The 20,128-nt window shown below is 43.9% G+C and overlaps 1 protein-coding gene across 2 annotated transcripts in view; it reads left to right on the top strand.

The window, feature by feature from the left end:
* IPO5 (importin 5) overlaps positions 1-15,254 on the top strand; it is a 46,731-nt gene extending 31,477 nt beyond the window's left edge. For both annotated transcript variants that reach the window (XM_040991198.1, XM_040991199.1), the window contains 13 exons: positions 1,593-1,811; positions 2,352-2,435; positions 3,513-3,645; positions 3,731-3,852; positions 5,084-5,180; positions 6,954-7,126; positions 7,940-8,051; positions 8,135-8,190; positions 8,948-9,070; positions 9,889-10,108; positions 10,682-10,910; positions 12,447-12,588; positions 12,897-15,254. In XM_040991198.1, the coding sequence (XP_040847132.1) occupies positions 1,593-1,811; positions 2,352-2,435; positions 3,513-3,645; positions 3,731-3,852; positions 5,084-5,180; positions 6,954-7,126; positions 7,940-8,051; positions 8,135-8,190; positions 8,948-9,070; positions 9,889-10,108; positions 10,682-10,910; positions 12,447-12,588; positions 12,897-12,983 (1,797 nt within the window). In that variant the 3' untranslated portion in view covers positions 12,984-15,254. The remainder of the gene's footprint in view (positions 1-1,592; positions 1,812-2,351; positions 2,436-3,512; positions 3,646-3,730; positions 3,853-5,083; positions 5,181-6,953; positions 7,127-7,939; positions 8,052-8,134; positions 8,191-8,947; positions 9,071-9,888; positions 10,109-10,681; positions 10,911-12,446; positions 12,589-12,896) is intronic.
* The last annotated feature ends 4,874 nt before the right edge of the window (positions 15,255-20,128 follow it).

Raw genomic sequence — 20,128 nt, 5'->3', positions numbered from 1 at the left:
GTTTCTCAATTCTGGCTTGTGTAAATGTAGAACTGTCCTGTGCTCGCGTATACCATTGGAAATGATAAAATGGTTAAGGTGATATGTGTGGCAGCGTTGTAACAGGTAAACAGAAGAGGAAGCACATTTATGGATTGCTGTCCAAGTAGCTTAGATAATGATAATGGGAATGTGGGGAAAAGATGAAATTGTAAGACATTTCACAGTAATCATTAACAATTTCTCTCTGCCAATTTGAGTTTTACACAATGAAAAGAAGTGATCATCTAAACCAAGTGACAGAAATAGGATAGAAGGAACAGTATCTGGTTTTGTTTTCCGTGTTTTTTCTTTTGTTCTATTTTCTTAAGATTTTATTTTTATTTTTGTTAGAAAGTCAGATTTTACAAAAATCTTCCATCCATTGATTCACTCCCCAAGTTGTTGCAACGTCCAGAGCTGGGCTGATCCAAAGCCAGGAGCTTCTTCAGGGTCTCTCACACGGGTGCAAGGTCCCAAGGCGTTGGCCCATCCTCAGCTGCTTTAATAGGCCCCAAGCAGGGAGTTGGAAGGGAAGTAGAACAGCTGGGATATGAACGGGCGCCCACATGGGATCTCAGCGTGTAAGGCGAGGACTTTAGCCACTAGACTGCCATATTGGGCCCTGGATGTTGAATTTTAAAACAAGGACTAAGTAGCCAGGTAGAGGATGGTTTATAGTTACAGTTTGTGTATTGGATGCAGCCTGGAAACAATTGAAGGATGTGAGTGCCACCGTTTGGGAGAAATGAGGGTGAGAATGCAAGGGTTGGGGCCCAGCTTGATGTCAGATAATGAGATGAGATTGCAGTCATCACAGTGAAGTGAGTATTAAGGAACGTGTGCAGAAAGGGCCTCTTTTGGCACTATTGGATTCAGCAGACACACCTGCTGTCATTTTGTTATGATTCTTCTGTTTGACTCATTGTGGACTATAACAGTTTACAGACATAGTGACTGGTCAGAGTAGAGGAGAGCAAGAAATGAAATGTCTGAAAAGCCAAGGAAAAAGGAGTTCCAAACAGGGACCCACAGGGTTCAATCTCAGATTTCAGCAAACTGAGAATCAGATTAAGGAAAATACCTGTGTCTGAAGACAGGTGACCCATGTTCATGCAATTACATTGGGAATAGATGGATCCAGCACACCCTGGGCTCTGATTGGGTGTCAAGATTCAGGAAGGAGTTGCTGAGATGGTTTGGAGGAAGGTTATGTTTGTGAACAGGGTTTGCACCAAGAAGGGTGACCTTGTGGAGGAGGAAGGACACTGCTGTGAGATCAGCAGCAAGGATGGGAACATCGGCCATCCCAGGAGAGGAGTGGGCTGGCCAAGTGTTAGGGTGTGTGATGCACGACCAAGAGCTCCGTTGAGAAGACTAATCAGTGATAGGAGGAGTCCAGGGCTGTGGTTCACAGCTGGCTGTGCATTGATAGAGCAGCAGTGAGTAGGGAGGGCTGTGTTCAAGGGAAGAAAGCCAATTCCACATAAATCGTTGAACATGGATTATTTTTATAGAAATGTTTCTTCTGGCTTATCATCTTAAGTAATTTATTTTGTGTTTCTTCTTCCTAGTTGATTCAGAAAGGCACCAAGTTAGTTTTGGAGCAAGTTGTAACATCCATTGCATCAGTTGCAGATACTGCAGAAGAAAAATTTGTTCCCTACTATGATTTGTTTATGCCATCACTGAAGCACATTGTTGAAAATGCAGTTCAAAAGGAGCTCCGACTTCTGAGAGGAAAGACAATCGAGTGTATCAGCCTCATTGGCCTGGCTGTTGGCAAGGAGAAAGTGAGTGAGCAGAACGTTGTTGCGTTGAATGCATGTTGTGGTCATGAGAGCACTGAGGCCCCAGACACATGACTTCCTGAAAAGCTGCTTTTTTCCTTCATCTGACCGTCCCTTCTTTCACATTACTTCTGTTTTGTATGTAAACCAATTGTTGCCTTCATTTTTTCACTGTTAAGGTTTGTTTTTAAATCAAGTATGGTCTTGGTGCCTCCTTTCTTTACCCCACATACAATCTCTCTTCCATGACACATGTAGAATTCAGTATCTGTACATTTAGTTCCATTTGGAAACATTCCACTTGCTTTCCTGTTGATGGAAAAGGGATTAAGTGTCCTGAGAAGGGTATCCTGTGCTTGGTCTGCGAGCACCGCTGATCCAAAGGGAGTTGCTCCCTCCTAGACCCCCCTCATGTTCTGAGCCTCAAAACTCGACCAGAACCATTTGCAAATACTCAGGAACAAAATTTTGGTAGCAGCAGATACCTTTCTGATAACGACTGTGATAATACTGGTGTTGCTTTTTCCTCCTATTTTCCTCTAGTTCATGCAGGACGCGTCGGATGTGATGCAGCTGTTGTTAAAGACTCAGACAGACTTCAACGATATGGAAGATGACGATCCTCAGGTAAGTGGTCTCAGTACATTGGCCTCGATCTGTTCATAAGTTGTGGGCATTACGTGGTTTCATGTACTTAAAAAATAGGGCATAGCTTTCTTGAGCTATTGTCAGCTGCTGGTTTCAGAGACTTCCTCTAGAGTTTTCCTTCTGGAGTTATTTCTCCCTCTCCACACTTCTGGCTTCAGATGTTTGCCTTGTGCCTGTGACTTCCAGACCTTTATTCTGAATTGAGGTTTCCCAGGCTTCCTCCGCACTGAACTGTCATTTGAGCACGCTTGGGCCTGGCTGTATCCCTCTTGTCACAGACTCGTGCGATTACGCTTTTCCTGATAGGTTGGTCTCGATGTTGCTTAAATATCTCTCATCCTAATAGTACTGTTCACGGGGTCTGATGTAACAGTACACTCAAAGCTTACGTAAGAAAATATTTTGTAAAGAAACTTTTTTCTGCTTTCTTTGGGAAATGTCGTATAAATGTACACATATCGTTGCATGTAGGGGTAACAGATAAATGATTGGGGGAACATTTATCAGATTGCTGACTGGGGGGAGACTCAGGACTGTAAGCTTAAAGAGGGATAATAAGCACTGTGGCTGCTGCTCACCTTTGCATCAGCAAATACTCAAGTGCCTTGCAAGCATAAAGCCTAGTTGTGGAACCCAGCCATTTAACACAGAAAACCTTTACAGCTGTTAGGGGTATTCTTGGTGGGTTTTCATAATGCTTAATGAATAGAATGCCAGACATCAAGGTTAACAAGTTAGACACAGAAGGCAAGGCAAATTAGTGTCTCAGAGTTGACATGTTGCTAGAGAAAGCTACTTGTATTTGCTTCTTGGGCAGAAATGAGCACAGCCTGGTTTGGTTTTGGGAGTGGGAGGGCATTGTTCTTGCCTCACCTGCTTTCCATTTCTTAATAGTGTTCACAGGGGATTCCTAGTTGAGTCTGAACATTTTAAGTGTATGCCCATGTATGCCATGGACATACCAGTAAAATGCTGTTTTGTAAAGGGGAAGAGAGCTTTCTTTATCATGCCTTACCCATTGTTTTAAAATAATTTTAATTTAAAATTTTCCCCCAGATCTCTTACATGATCTCAGCCTGGGCCAGAATGTGCAAAATCCTTGGAAAAGAATTTCAGCAGTACCTTCCTGTGGTTATGGGGCCCTTGATGAAGACAGCTTCAATCAAGCCCGAAGTAGCCCTTTTAGATAGTAGGTGTCTTCATGAGGATGTGCCGGTTGTGCGGTTTCATCTTAGTTGGTATATCATGTATGCAATTTTCTTTTCTTCTCATAGCACAAGACATGGAGAATATGAGTGATGATGATGGTTGGGAATTTGTAAACCTTGGAGATCAGCAGAGTTTTGGTATTAAAACTGCAGGACTAGAAGAAAAATCCACTGCTTGTCAGATGTTGGTAAGAGATCATACTTTTTTTTTGAGATTTATTTTATTTTCATTACAAAGTCAGATACACAGAGAGGAGGAGAGATAGAGGAAGATCTTCCTTCTGATGATTCACTCCCCAAGTGACCACAACGGCCAGTGCTGTGCCAATCCAAAGCTAGGATCCAGGAACTTCTTCCAGGTCTCCCACATGGGTGCAGGGTCCCAAGGCTTTGGGCTGTCCTCAACTGCTTTCCCAGGCCACAGGCAGGGAGCTGGATGGGAAGTGGAGCTACCGGGATTAGAACTGGCAGGCATACGGGATCCCAGCACATTCAAGGCAAGGACTTTAGCCTCTAGGCCATGCCACCTGGCCCAAGAAGCCATACTTTTACCAGTCGTTTAGTTTATGTCCTCATTTAGTTCAATACAATGTGTGCATGTGCATGATGTTAAAGGTAAAACGAAAAAGGTATAATTTTAGTTGTGCAAAAGAAAAAAAGCCCAGTGGGAAAACCAAAGTGTTATAATTGTCAGGAGAAGTATGTGGTTTATATTCTTTTCCAGTTTTCTTTTTTTGCTGTGTACTTGAGTCAAAGTGATTTATGTTTTAGAATTGAGAAATGTTAGTAATTACAAATGTATTAACTAAACTTAAGTAAAAGTTCCTTAAATTATGTTTTTCCTTATAATGGGTTACTGTTTTCATTAGCATTTAAAAGTGCCTCTCTTGTAATTTTTCTAATATTGTACTCTTAATACCTGTAATCCATAAACATTTTGAACTTCTGTAGTGTCTTTTTTCTCAGCCAGAAAGCAAATAAAGCTATAACATTTATAGACAGTTATCTATTACTGTACTAAAAGAGAATGAAGAAGTAATTGTTGAAAAACTGCACTATCTTTTTCATTCACGGTTGATTATTTATAAAAACAAAATAATACAAGTGTTGGTAGATGAATACAATTAACTGAAATTTTCATTTTTAACTATAACATTTTGTTTAAAATATTTTTATGGTGCTGAAACTTTGATTAAATTCTGCTACAAGCAAGAAATAAAAATAATTCTAGCTTTTGAATGGCTGTATATTATATAGTCACTTAATGCCCCTGCTCATTTGAAAAAGTTCTCTGGAGGATTAATTTGATAAACTTTTACGTACTTTAACTGCAGCTAAATTAGTTTTATGATTTTGCTATTAAAAAGTAACATGAATCTTGTTTGTCTCTTCCCTCTCACCCCAATACTTTGTTTTCAGGTTTGCTATGCTAAGGAATTAAAGGAAGGCTTTGTGGAATATACCGAACAGGTTGTCAAGCTGATGGTCCCATTACTGAAGTTCTATTTCCATGATGATATCCTGCAACTCGGGTTTTGTTGGTTTACTTGTTAGAGATCAGTGCCCACAAATGGCCAGTTCTGGGCTTAAGCTGGAAGCACCTTCCAGGTCTCAATTCCAAGAGAGATGCGTGCTTTCGCAGGGCACGCTCACATTGGACGTGACCATTTGAACCACTGTACCGAGCACCTGCCCCTCCTGCAGCTGCCAAGCGTAGAACTGCTCCTGGATGTTCTTTAGGTGTCCAACTTTATGTTAACTGGAGTATGTTTTACTTTCACTATATATGGTTCTAGTTATGGACTGTAAACTCTGTGTGCCCTTGGCACCTGTGCCAGTAATACGAAGGAGTAGTGTTTCCTGTCTTGTCAGCTTTCTGTCATGCCTTCAGATTTGTAAGGGTTAATGTTCTAGTGGATTTTTACAACTCTAGACAGTTGCTGCTTTAACTTTCCTAGGTTATGCTTTCATAATGAGTTGAGAACTTAACATCCTATAGTGCAAAGATAATCCTGTGTTTCAAATATAATAGCAGCTTTAGCAGATCAGCATCTGAGATCTGCATCTTGAAATGTCCGTAGGTGCATTCTTAAGCCCTTGTACGTGAACGCAGCTTCATGGGTGGGCAAAATAGAGATAAGCCAGAGGAGTGATAGAACCTGGAGCCAAACCTACCTGTACCTGTCTTGCAAGCTCTGTTGTCGCTGCTACTGTAACATTCTCTATCTGTGGGCTTCCTGAAGCCAGCCCACTTCATCCAACATGTGCATGCCATGGTGCCACAGGCAGGTCAGAGTGCTTCCTTGAGGAAATGAATCAGGCCCTTGTTAAATTGGTGTTAGAGCGAGGGATGCAACTTAATGCTCGTTGAAAACCGTCAAAGCTAGGGCCCGGCGCGGTGGCGCAAGTGGTTAAGGTCCTCACCTTGCACGCCCGGGATCCCATATGGGCGCCGGTTCTAATCCCGGCAGCCCCACTTCCCTTCCAGCTCCCTGCCTGTGGCCCAGGAAAGCAGCAGAGGACGGCCCAAGGCTTTGGGACCCTGCTCCCGAGTGGGAAACCCAGAGGAGGCTCCTGGCTTCGGATCGACATAGCATCAGCCCGTTGCGCTCACTTGGAGAGTGAATCATCGGATGGAAGATCTTCCTCTCTGTCTCTCCTCTCTATATCCGCCTTTCCAATAAAAATAAAAATAAATCTTTAAAAAAAAAAAAAGGAAACCGTCAAAGCTAGGCTAGGAAGAGATCAGTAGTCTCAGGAAATTCATAGCTCTGGTTGCATTGTTTGAAACATTACCCGAAGTTTCAGTACTTGTCTTTGAGAAGTGCTCCTCTGCCCTTTCACAGTTTCTTTCCGTTTATTGATTGATTGATTGAAAAGGCAGGATGATGGAGAGATCTTCCAGCTACTCTTTCAATCCCCAAAATGTTACGATACTCGGGTTAGGGTCAGGCAGAAGTCCGGAGCCAGAAACCCCATCCTCATCTGGTGCTCCATGTGGGTGCCAGAACCCCAGTGTGAGGTGCTGGCACGCAAGCAGCATTTTATCCCCGACCTCCCCGCCGGGCATTCTGTGTTGGTACATGTGAGCTGCCAAACTATTCCTGCTGTGTTGTAGGTGATGGGCAGGGAGTGTATTCCAGGGGAAGCAGACTTTACACTTTGATGCCTACTTTATATTTAACAAACTCTTACCTAGCACTTCTGTTAACTTAGTGAACAAACCAGGTAACAAAAAGAAAAAAAGTCTTGAGCCTCCATGATGATTGCATTTCCTTAACAATCAAACGTGTCCGTGTAGCAGCCGCAGAATCCATGCCCCTTCTCCTGGAGTGTGCCCGGGTCCGAGGGCCGGAGTATCTCACCCAGATGTGGCATTTCATGTGTGATGCTCTCATCAAGGCCATTGGCACAGAACCAGACTCGGATGTCCTCTCGGAGATTATGCATTCATTTGCAAAGGTAAATGGTTGCCTCTTAGAAAGTAAGTGAAAAGCTGTGTTATTTAAGAGAAGACCCTGACTACAGGGTCAGTCTGCCCGGGCAGTTGGTATTAGATAGATGGAGGGCGTGGTTGGCTCTCTGCCCATCTCACTGGCTTCAGTCGTCAGTCACCTGCGGTCCAGCCACCGCAGCCTGAGGCCCATCACCAGTTCAAGTCTCCCTCCTGAACTGTGTTTCCCACTCCTACTCCCAGTTAGCTTTTCTCCTGTCTGCTGTGGAAATGTCCCCACCACACTCCAAAAATCTCTCTTCCTCCTCATTCATCCTCCTTTTCCAAGCTTGAACTTGCTCTCTTGGAGTCGCATTCCTTCCCAGTCCGTTCCCCCCACCCACCCTCTTGGCACGTTGTGTAGCTTGTTCCACACAGGTAGAAGGGCTCTTCCCCTGCCTTCGTTTGTGCTTCCTTTCACACCTAGGCTCATTCTCTCTACACTGACCCTTCAGTGCTCTGTATTTATTTATTTGCAGTCATGACTGGGAGAGAACAAATGCAGACTGTCTATCAGCTGTTTCACTCCCGAATAGCTGCAGTGGCCAGGGCTGTGCCAGGCCACAACCAGGAGTCGGGAACTCCTCTGTATGTGTCAGAGGCCCGTCAGAAAGAGAGCAGCCAGGACTCTAAGACTGGCCCTGACTGGGGATACTGGTGTTGCAGAAGAAAGCAGCTTAATGCACTGGGCCACAGCTAGTCCCCCAGTTGACACCTAATAAAGCTTACCTTCTGGCTGTTCAGACCCCTTAGAGATTGCCTTGTTTCCTCTGCCTCATTAGTGCGTTGAAGTAATGGGAGATGGCTGCCTTAATAATGAACACTTTGAAGAACTGGGAGGAATACTGAAAGCAAAACTTGAAGAACATTTTAAAAACCAAGAATTGCGGCAAGGTATGTTGTTCTTGCTTGTTTCTGAATGCGATCCTGCGCCAGTTTGGCGATCTTTCTAAAACGTTTCTTTGGGTACATTTTAGTGAAAAGACAAGATGAAGACTATGACGAGCAGGTGGAAGAGTCACTACAAGATGAGGTAAAGCTTCCTTCCTGAGCTCAGTGTGTGCATCCTCAGGGCTTCCGTGTCTGCGGCATCACAGTGATCATTACAAGGGTTTGCATAAGTAACTTGAAATTAACTCGTAGGCTTTTTTTGTTTTGGGGGATTGGTTTTGTGGGGTTTTTTTTGTTTTTGTTTTTGTTTTTTTTTTTTTAATTCTCTGCCTTTTGTTGTATTCCCTGCACCTCAGCTTGGAAGTTTACCCAGTGTTTTTCTTTGCATGTTGTATCTGGTGGTGCATTCAAAATCATCTTGAGGGTAAATCACCTCAAGCCTTAGTTAAATAGTTGTCCAAAGTCTACATGGTAGCCCCAGACTTGTGGACTGTGTCACATCCGGTACCTGTGGCCTGTTCCTGGAAAGGCCAGTGCTGCCCAGGACTGGCTCCCAGGTCTTGGCAGGTGCTCTCCTGCTAGGCCCAAACTGGCACCAACCGCGAGACCCCAGTCTCCCATCCAGGAGAAGGTTCTGCCGAAAACAAAAAGTAAGGGTCATATAAGAACATTTGGGTTTCAGAAGGTAGCAGTGTTCAAGGAAAACTTTTGCAGTGAGTACAGTACTTGCCACGTGGGCAGGTAGGAGGCACCATACCCAATCTTAAGGTTGCTACCATCTTTAGTTTCTGAAAAACCCTTAAGATAGGAATGAGAAATTTATCTACCTCTCTTGTACTTTGTATAAATGTTGCATTGTTAATAGATGAATTTTTAATCCATATGGATTTTTTTTTTAGGATGATAATGATGTCTATATTCTGACCAAAGTGTCAGATATTTTACATTCAATATTCAGTAGCTACAAGGAAAAGGTGTTACCATGGTTTGAACAGCTGCTCCCGTTAATTGTCAACCTGATTGTAAGTGATAACTCTTTAGTGGTTATTTTGGGTAGTTTACCTCCAAGTCTTCCACTGAGTATCTTAAAATGTCATCAAGGTTGCTGTGTTGCTAGTGAAAATTTTCCATGGGCCAATCATAAAGGCTTACAAGTGATCTTCATTATTTCAGGTTATCTATGCCCTGCCAAATTAATAAATGAAAACAGTGATTACATTTTTTTCAGTGGACCATGGAAGATTCACTTAAGACCCTTGTTAATGAAATGGCCACAAGTCAGGAATTGTGGATAAAGGCCTCTTGTGTTTTTATAGACATTATAGTTTAGTCTCAGATTCACAACCAACATGAGCAGATCATGCAAAGAGTACCTACTCATTCATTAATTTCCTTTAGGATCAGTAGCTTCTATGAGAAAAGTATTTGTTTCATGATGGATGAAAGATTGTACACACAGGACTTGGCTTATGGAGTCATTGTTACAGAGTTAAAATATTCGCAGACTCATATCTTTTACATGCAATATTACCGTTTTCTGTTGTACAAAGTAAATGCATATCTTGATATATAGGGTTGTATAATAAATGGTGTGTCTTGTACACTTGATCTTAGCCAAAAGACAAGTTAAAACTGCATATACTGTAAAACCTGAATTTCATTATGTCTGGATATTAATGTGAATATTGTTAGTATCAGGAAGTGGGTGTTACTGTGGTTTGTTTTTTCTTGCTCATATCGGGAATAACAATGAAGCAACTAGACTACAGTGAGCATAAATTTCTTTATATTTCCTGCTCAATGGTAGTAGTGATTAAACAAGAAATTTTTCTTTTTGTAGTGTCCACATCGGCCTTGGCCAGATAGACAGTGGGGACTGTGCATCTTTGATGATGTCATCGAGCACTGTAGTCCAGCCTCATTTAAGTATGCAGAATATTTCCTGAGGCCGATGCTGCAGTACGTGTGTGACAGCAGCCCGGAAGTCAGGCAGGCAGCTGCCTACGGCCTGGGCGTCATGGCGCAGTACGGGGGAGATAACTACCGCCCCTTCTGTACAGGTACCGGGGGTGATTACGTGCTTCTCCTTCAAGGCGTCCTTTTATCCCTATCTCCTCTGCCACACCCAAGACACTCTGCCTGTTTCTGGTTTGTTCTCTTCCCCTTTTTCTAAACCCTTCATCCATAGCATTTAGAAGTTTACTGTCTTCTCATAGAAGTGGAAATAAAATGAATGATTAAAAAGTAATAATAGTAATAAAGTAAAATGAGAGAGTGATCAAAGCTTTGCCCTGCCCAGCCTTCCAGGTGTGTTTAATTGAAACCTGGGGGGCATACACCCCAGCCTTGGGGGTGGGGGTCAGCTGCTTTGGAAGCTCCTTCTCCTCCCAGGTGGGCAAGGTGTGTGAGGTCTCTGAGGCAGCAGTGTAAAGTGCTGCCTATGCCTGTGACCGCTGAACGATGGTGGGGCAGGAAGGTAAAAACTGCATGTTTTCTGAAATGCCAAAATGAGATTCATTGACTGACTAAAATGAACCACTGTGATCAGTAACTGAACAAAAAGTAAAAGTATCTGGTCATTTACATGCATTCGTGAGGTTTCAACTGACCTCATTTTCCACATGGTGTTTCAGAGGCCCTTCCACTGCTTGTAAGAGTTATTCAGTCTGCAGATTCTAAGACCAAAGAAAATGTCAATGCTACCGAGAATTGCATCTCCGCCGTGGGCAAAATCATGAAGTTCAAACCCGATTGTGTGAATGTGGAGGAAGTGCTACCGCACTGGCTGTCTTGGCTGCCACTGCATGAAGACAAAGAAGAAGCTGTTCAGACTTTCAATTACCTGTGTGACCTGATTGAAAGGTAAGCAACCCCACGCTGGCCTCATTTCCTTCCCTGGATGGAAAACAGTGCTTCCTAGCTTACCTTGGCCACCCCTGGCCATCCCCTAAAATCTGATGAACTCTGCAATCTCTGTATGCCCTGTAGCTTTACAGGTTTATATTGAGGCTATCTTTACAAATCATGTTAACAGACTGTAGTTGAGGACCCAGCACAATGGCTCAGTGACTAAATCCTCACCCTACACTCAGTGGAACCCCATACGGCACCAGCTGATATTCCAACTGCTCCACTTCCCATCCAGCTCTCTGCTTGTGGCCTGGGAAAGCAGTGGAGGATAGCCATGGAACTTAGGACCCTGCATCCAGGTGGGAGCCCTTGAGGAGACTCCTAGCTCCTGGCTTCAGAACAGCTTAGCTCAGGCATTGCAGCTGCTTGGGAGTGAACCAGCTCTCTCTCGTCTCTTGCCTTTCCAGTGGGAGTAAATAAATCTTAAAGGAAGAAAAGAAACTGTAGTTGAGATTATATTATAATACCTAATTTTTAGGGTTTTTTATTGGAATGAAACTGAATGGATTCTGGAGACATTATTTTGAGAAAATCTGTTTTACGGTTATTGTCATGATTCTGACAATACTCATTGTTTCATTTGAATGCATCATGTTTGTTTCATTGAGTGTACAGTTTTTAGGATAAGATCAGCATACACTGCTAGTGTCATTTAATACTAAAAAAATAGTTTTTCTTTGGATTCAAAAGTCAGTGGGAAGAGGGAACCACTGTGCTGGCCAAGCGATGAAGATCCGGAATTTTGTTTTCCTGAGTCCACGTTTCCCTAAATATTAGTCATAGGTGGGTTCTCCTGTTGACTAGTATTTCTGCTGTTTGTAAATAAACCCAAGCTCTTGAACCTCTGGAGTTTGAGCAGGAGGCCCACAGGCATAGATGCTTTCCCACCTGTTGAAGTTCCAGTTCATGAGATGCTTGTATTTTGTGTCCTTCCATTGAGAACATCATGAAAGAACGTAACAGCCATCCCACAGGCCACACTTCTTCCTGCTCCTGCGTCTGAAATGGCCAGCTTTCCAGCATGCTGTTGGAGTGTCTCCTTTGGAGATGACTCTTACGAAATTCTCTTAATGATAAAACCAAGAACTCTACTCAGTTCACTGTTAGACTTTCTTACATTAAACCTGCCTGCTTACTCTGGAAATGCCCATATAGTCTCTTTGAACATCAGATTTACTTTAGAAATTGTTTTAAAATAGCAAAGTTAAATTTGTATTAAGAAATTGTTCTTGGTAAATACTGTATTTTTATAGCACATTGCAAAACCATTTCTCAAGTAATTCATTCAGTTGATTCTTCCTACTTTAATCCAAAAAGATGAACCAGGATTGTTTTTCTAATTCAAATAGGAAAAAGCTAAAGGCCTTTGATTTTACTGAATATATAATCATTTGTAGAGACCTTAGAACAAAATGCACTGTGTATAAATATAAAAACTTCAATAATTTCTCCCTATAAGCTTGACTTATAAAAGTTTTCTTTTGTCAGTAATCACCCAATTGTTCTTGGCCCGAACAATACCAATCTGCCCAAGATATTCAGTATAATTGCAGAGGGAGAGATGCACGAAGCAATTAAACATGCAGACCCTTGTGCCAAGCGCCTGGCTAATGTGGTTCGCCAAGTCCAGGTAAGCTGACTGGGAAAGTCCGAAAAAATTGTCAGCTATAAAAAGGTTACTTAAATTGTTTTTGCTTTCTAAATTCCCGTGATGTGTAGGTGACTTTAAGTCGCCATCTTCCAGTGGAAGTTATGTCAGTGCAGAAATGAAGGAAAACTCGCGTGCCAGTGAGTGAATGGAGCTTTAAGAAATCGGCAGATTTCTTGCTTTTCCTGATGTTCATCAAGCTGTTGGTCGTTGCGAGTGCCCATGTGGGTGACGACGCCCCCCGTGGGTCCCCGCCCTGAGTCCGTGCCCGTGTTTGTGTTCTCTTGTAGACTTCTGGAGGACTGTGGGCCGAGTGCATCGCGCAGCTCAGCCCGGAGCAGCAGGCCGCCATCCAGGAGCTCCTCCACTCGGCCTGAAGGGCTTGGCACCCACCGCGAAACTAACTCCAAATAAACGTTGACCCTTTTGTTTAGGTTTCTTTGTTTTGTTTTTGAGCAAAGGAGAGCGGTAGAGTTGTGTAGGCCATTCTTCCGGGGAGCCGCAGCAGGTGGAGCAGCGCTATGTTGCCCAGTGAGCCCGCGGATTCCTCTCACACCACTCAAGAGTTCCCTGTCAGCCCTGCAGTAGTGCTGAAGACTATTTTTCTATTGGTGTAAGCTACTCGAGTGAAGGGAAAGCGAAAGAAAATTAATTTTTCTCATTAGTCATAAGGAATTTTAAGAAAAAACAGCTTTAAGATCAGTTGCTCAGTGCAGATGTGTGTTGAAACCAGTTGCTCTACACCTAGTGTTCATTCCATAATTGGAGATGAGTTCTTTGGTAGGGTAGGAAGAAACCTACCCAGCAAAGCAGTAGACCCAAAAGTTGAAAGACCTAGTGACAAAGAGCAAGCATGAGGATGTCCTATTTGATGCCACTTTTCGGTTCTTTTTCCCGAAAGACTAAGTGCAGTGACTCGGCGTGGAGGCCGTTGAGCTTCCAGCCCTTGAATGTGAAGTGTCGTTGGCATGTCTGGCAGTAGTCTCATTCACTCCTCAATAAACAAAGTTGAAACACAAGAGTAATGTGTAAAAGTTCAGTACTGTCTGGCCTTGATTCATTTAATGTTTTTTCTCTAAGAATGATCTAGTATTTTTTTAAAGTAGTCCTATGGCTCTGAATGGTCCCCTGGCCCTCTCCCATCCCTCCCGTTTTCCCTATACAGTTCAAGCAAGGACATCTTGTTTTTATCATCTTCTGCTTTGGCTTAAGCTAGGTTATGATATACCTTTCCATTTGCAGTTGATATCCTTTTTAAAGTCTGCGAATTTTCCAACCGATATTTGTTTTTCCTGCAATTGTTTTGGTTAAATGAGAAAAACAATTTGGATTTGGAATTTTCATTGCAAATTGTAATTGCTATAGGGTCACATACAGCCTTTGAACTCTAATTTTATGATGTGTAATGGCTGGCATTATTTAAAATTTCAGTACAATCTGAGTGTTTTTATGTGTTCACCTCATAACAGTACATGACTTGCTATTGTTTTCCTTAAGTATATTTTTTTTTCTAAGGGATCTTAACTAGATTTCTGTTGAAAATTTCAGTGTTAACATTTTTATAGTTTGTACTAAATTTAACCGTGATATGAAAATGAATTTTATGCATAGGTCAGAATTTAAAATTAAAGATTTGTTTTCTTTAAATGATTTGTATTACTTTATTAAGACTCAGTCTGAAATTTAAGAGAAGGTAGAGTGGACTGTGTTGGGATGGTTCGCTTGGAGCAGACACCCTTCAGTGAGGTAGGCCTCACTAGTGAGTGGCGTGACCGTGCAATTCCGACGTTTGGGGGACGTTTGGGACCCCTGTGGTGTGTGGGGATGGTTGCAGCTGCTTTATTCCTGTGTTCCTGTGGGAGGGAGAGGGACATGTGTCAGAGCACCCCGAGCAGTCAGCAGGAGCGCTGTGGTTTTTGTTTTGCACTGAAAGTACTGTAGCCCTAGGAGAAAAGAAATGGAAAAGTGACAAGCATGCCTGAGTTGAGCTGTCACGGTGGTTGGAAGACTAGGGTGTTTTTGGAGAGCCCTTGTGGAAACAAGAATTCCGCCTACTTTCACATTTACGCGCTGATGGGCTGATGAGATGTACGTGTAGCAAGTCTAAGGCCTTTGAAAAGAAGTACTTCGGTGGTCACGGGGTCTGTGCGGACCAAGCTGACGAGCAGAGGAGCGAGAGGAACTGAGTCAAGTTCCTAGAGAGGGGAATGTCCACGATCCCAAAGCCCAGGGCTCGGAACTAGAAGATGTTGCTCCGTGAACTGATACTCCACTGAAGTCACCTGGAGACGCATTCTCAATACCTCATTCTGTCTATGCAAGATGACACTTCATGCTGTTTTCCTTGGCCTTTGTACCAGGTGTAGTGACCTTGCATGTTGTTTATGAATCCAAGCTATTTGTGGAAGGAGAAATAAATATGTGTGGCCCTTACACTTTCCAGAAATTTTGTAACAAGTTACACGCACAAGTGTTAGAAATTTTTAGCAAAATTCAACTTGGAGTATTTTTTTAATGCTGTAAGTTCAAAGTAAAATTGTCTTAAGGCTGATGTGACATTTCTGTAATGAGGCCATTTTATCATAACTGTGGAGTTGTAGTTTGACACAGCCATCAGTAAATCCATGAGCAAATAAATCTTGTTGATGCACTTGGTGTTGAAATAAATGGGGGGGGGGGTGCATAGATGTTATCAACACTATTTTTTGTGATCTGATGGCGGTGGACACTCGCCTGGAGTCAGAAAGACTGCAGAAGTGGCTGGAACTTGACTTCATGCATCCTGCCTCCTGCTTTCCAGGATCTTGCTGTGTTGTTTGTGTTTTGTAGAAATCGTTCTGCCCCTTAGTAGTGTTTGGCACAAAGGAGGAAGTAGCCCAGAACAGCCGACTCTTCCTCTTTCAGCTCTGGAAACCTGATCAACACTGTGGCAGAAGGTGAACTGCCCTGGAAGGAACGCGTGTCCAGCGCCTGGAAGTTCTGAGATGGAGTTGGGAGAGGAGGAGTGAAAAGACATCCCCATGTTGTGATACACAACTCTATTGAAGGATGAACAATGCTTGATTTATTTTCACACACACAAAAAATTTGAATAGAAACATTTTGAAGCTAAGTTCAGACAAACAAGTTTGAAGCTAAATTATTCATATCAAAATCCATCCAAAAGTAGAGCAGTATTTTGCTGCTGATTCCAAGGGCTCAGTGGCTCACAATTCCAGTTGAGGCAGCAGAGTATCATTGGGAATGTGCTAGATCTTGTTCTCTTAACATGGCCTGTGGATCAGAATTAAGTCTTCCCCAACATGCTCCTAATTCCAGAACAAATGAGTAGAAAATACAAAAATTGGCCTTTGCCACCTGACAGCATGGTCCTGTAGTCCCAAAGTAGGCCTTGAGCAACCTGTTTGGTAAAAGACAGGACCGTTAACACTGCAGGCTTGTCAGCCCTGGAGTTGCCAGAGCAGCCGGGCTGCAGCCAGTGTCAGCCAGTAGGCGTGGCTGTCCCACTGGGATTACACAGCCCAGGCTGGCTGCTTGTTGACAGCCAGTTAAGACCATTGGCTACATGTGAACTGGTATTTGAGGATACTTGATGTTAAAATGACATTGTCCTCTAAGCACACCAGCCTTACCTGGATCTTCATAATCACAGGGTACTTTGACCCTGTTGGGAGAGGACACTGACAAAGCTGATTCTGGACGCAGCTCAGTGTCACTGGGGACTTTCACCCTTGTGCTGACTTGAATGTGCTATCTGTGTAGGATGAGTCACTGTCAAGGCCATCCTGAGGGTGGAAACCTTGTTCCCTGAGTACATTCCCTACTCAGCCCTGAATCCCTGGCAAAGTTAACAGCCACCCGCATGTTTGAGAGGTTTGAGATGGTATAGAAAACAGGAGCGGTGCCTAGCAGTAGGCCTGCATTGTAAGGGTACAATTACTTGGAAAGATAGAAGGGGGTTCATATAGTATCTGTTTTCATAAATCAATTGTCATAAGATATAAACAGCTTGGAAAATACAGGTAGTTAGCAATAATTTGAGTATTATATGACCAAAGCAGCCTGTCAATCTTGCTGATAGGGGACTCAATGAAGACTACAAGATAAAGTAGAGGGTTCCTAGGATGTGAAATAAATCATGGCAAACCACAGTAAGAAGTGGGCACCTGGCAGGCATTGGCGTGCAGTCATCGCTTGCGACACCGTGGGAGTGCTTGCATGTCGGCTCTGGTTCAGTTCCCAGCTCCAGGTTTCTGCTCGTCACTCCCTGTGGGCCTGCACGCTCCTCTGTTGCTATCACTATGTCTTGAAATTGTTCATTTTGTTTTTTCATCTCATGCATTTTCCATAAACTTTAGAAGACTACATTTCTAAATTTTTGACAAGTTTCTTTAAATTTTGCTTTTGTAGACTTTCAAAGTACTCTAGTAACATCTGCCCAGTTCTGTGGACAGAGTGCCTGTCCAGTAGCTTCAAGTGAGGCACCGTAGCAAACTGCACCCGAGGCAGGTACACACCCTCCTGGTCACTGAGAAAGCCTTCCAAGGGGAGGTGAACCAGCCTTACCACCCACATTTGGGGTTGCCCTCATAGCCCATTGAGAAAGTCAGCTCCAACTTTCATTCCATCCAGACCTACAAGTCTGATTGCTGTTTGCTTTTGCTACACCCCTAGCCACTCAATTTCACACTCCAAGATTTTGGCATCAGCCAACATGCTGCATGATGTCTTAGGAATAATTTGATTTTTCCTAAGATTATTTGAAAGCAGGGAAGACGAGAGAGGGATCTTCATCCACTGTTTCATTATCCAAATGGCCACAATAGCTGGGGGCTGAGCCAAGCCAAAACCAGGAGCCAAGAACCAGGAATTTTGCCTGGGTCTCCCACATGCGTAGTAAGTATCAGGCAGCTAGGTCAGAAGCAGAGCAGTCTGAACTTGAACCAGTACTTTGATATGGGATTCCAGTGTTTTGAACAGCTGTGTAACATGCTGTGCCACACACCAGCCCTGAGAATGAAGTTACAGGTCTGGTGTTGGACAGTGACATCCCTTGTGGATGCTGGTTCAAGTCCCAGCTCCCTGCTAAGCAGAAGATGGCACCAGTGCCTGGGCCCCTGGTTCCTAGCTTCAGCCCCACCCATGCCAGGCCATTGCATCCACTGGGGGAGTGAGCCAGCAGACGGGAGACCTCTGCTTCTCCGTCTGCAACTCTGCCTTTCAAACAGATCTTAAAAGCTTCCATTGATCAAGAAATGGTGAAAGTGGAAATACTCTGTTATGGGACGCATTTTTTTTTAGATTAAAAAAATCCTACAATCTTGCTAAAGGATTGAAAGAGATCTGTAGTGAGAAATACAACCTACCAAAGGAATTGTAGATGGTTTATCATGGGAAAGGCTTTTCACTACCACAGATGATCAAAAGACAAAAATTGTGGCCGGTGTTTTGAGAGGAAACGTGAAGCAGCTACAGGATGTGGAGCTGCAGTGCTGGGCGTGATGGCTGCAGCTGCTTCTGTAGGATCGCTGGCTGTGCGAGCAGCAGCGAGGAAGGACCCTGCCCAACCACAGGCATGCGGGACACCAGGACACCGAAGCTTTCTTCTTCCACAAAAGGTAGTACCCCTGGCTGCGCTGCAGGCACGTTAAGCTGACTAGACCGGTGGAGCTGGGCTTGTGGACTGTCCCCAGCACTGAGGTCGTCTGTCCAGCTAACCTGGAGGGAGTGGCAAGTGGAGGGTCCACGCTGACCTCCAGTGGTACCACTCGTCCCACAGTCATTGTGTTCATCCAGCAATGTCCCCAACCCCAATGCAGTGGCAAATTCTGGCAAGTCATTTCCCAAGAGGCTGCAAAGCTGGGGGACTGACCAGTAAGCTGGATCCTTTGTCATTCTTTCTCCTCTTCCTCTCACAGTTCTCAGTACCCCAGGACTTGTTGCCCACCTGATAAAGGAGCCAGCAACTTTGGTCCATTTGGAGGCCTTCTGCTGAAAGCATCAGGTAAGAGAATCTTTTCTTTTACCTGTCCCGGGTGTGGCCTGTGATGTTGGGAGGCCGACTGCATCTTCCTGGTTTCTGTTGCAGACTGCCATTTCTGCAGCAGTGCAAGCCGTCTGGAAGAGGTTGCATTCCAAATAGTCTTACGTGGATACTCCAAGGCTTTTCTCTCATTTGTGTGTGGTGCAGCATGCTGGGGAGGATTCAGTGGAAGCGTTACTCAGGTACCCATGGCAGTGCCTGCTCTGGCTCTGCCCGTGGCTCCTGTGATGGCCGCAGCGGAGTCCTGACTGCCAGCCCCCTGTAGCTCCCTTGCTTAGAATCCCAGAAATCAATCCATATGAACAAGGCACTAGAAACCTCAGTTTTCTATTTCTGAACTCATCTAGGAAGTTTGCTGGAAATATTTGAGATATTTACAAAAAACACGTGATGTACTTCCTCAAGTCAAATGGCAGGGGTCAGTAGAGAGCCGGTAGGCTTTCTGCCTTCCGTTATCATAAGACGGTAGTGTGAGGTGCACACTTTCTAAAGAGCCTTGGTTTCTTTCTTTAAAAAAAAGAAGCAAAAAGATTTATTTGTTTGAAAGTGTGACAGACAGCAGGGAACCCAGATGGTCACAACAGCCAGCACACCAGGTCGGGCCGAATCCAGGGTTTTCTGTGTGGGTGCAAGGGTCCAAGCATTTGGGCCAGCTTTCACCGCATACCCAGGTGTGTTAGCAGGAAGTGAAGCAGCTGGGACACAAAGCGACACACCATATGGGATGCTGGCATTGCAGGTGGGCACTGTAGCTCCCATGCCACAATGCCCGCCACCTTAAATTCTTTTACACAATGAGCCACCTGAACCTGGTTCAAAGCTCAGTGTTTCTAACGCAGTATTACCAATGGAGAATCTTCTCACGCTGCCCCTCGTCTCATGAAGGAGAAATTCCTGGTAGAACCTTCTGGAAGGAAAGTTAGCATTCCTGATGAAATTCCTGTGTGTCTTTATGAGTCCAGATGAGAACTGTTCTGAGACTGCCCGCCTGCTCACACCAGCCACACCCACAGCCAGGTACCATACACTTTATCCAGAAGTCAATAGAGAGTATCAAACAGTTCTTTTTGCCTCAGAATGTCTCTACTATGAAAGAAATCTTTGAACTTGACCTCTCCAAGATGACTCACAGTAAATTTTAACAAACATAATGAAATTGAAAAGCAGCTTGTCCCAGCACCTCCCAGAAAGAAAATTTGTTCTTACGCCTCTTTCGAGGGGTCTGATTTTTCCAACAAGTGTTTTTACTTAATGTTGGCTAAGAATTAACTTTTCAGTGCTCAACCCTGTTAAAGAGAAAAAACTAACTAACTTTAGCCATCTCAGTAAGCTGCTGGTGTGCTGGGTGCTGCGTAACAGCCAAATAGTAAAAATATGCTGATTCCAGACCTCGTTCCATCTTGAACTAAACGGCCTCAGGCTCAGTGTTGTTTCATTAAGAAGCTTAGGATGTTCCATCCGCGGTAGGGAGCGCATGTT

This window comes from Ochotona curzoniae, unplaced genomic scaffold (genome assembly GCF_017591425.1).
Source record: "Ochotona curzoniae isolate NIBS_2020 unplaced genomic scaffold, NIBS_Ocur_1.0 contig_64, whole genome shotgun sequence".
NCBI lineage: Eukaryota > Metazoa > Chordata > Mammalia > Lagomorpha > Ochotonidae > Ochotona > Ochotona curzoniae.
The sequence above is the reverse complement of the archived record's forward strand: the minus strand, read 5'-3'. Positions and strand labels throughout refer to the sequence as shown.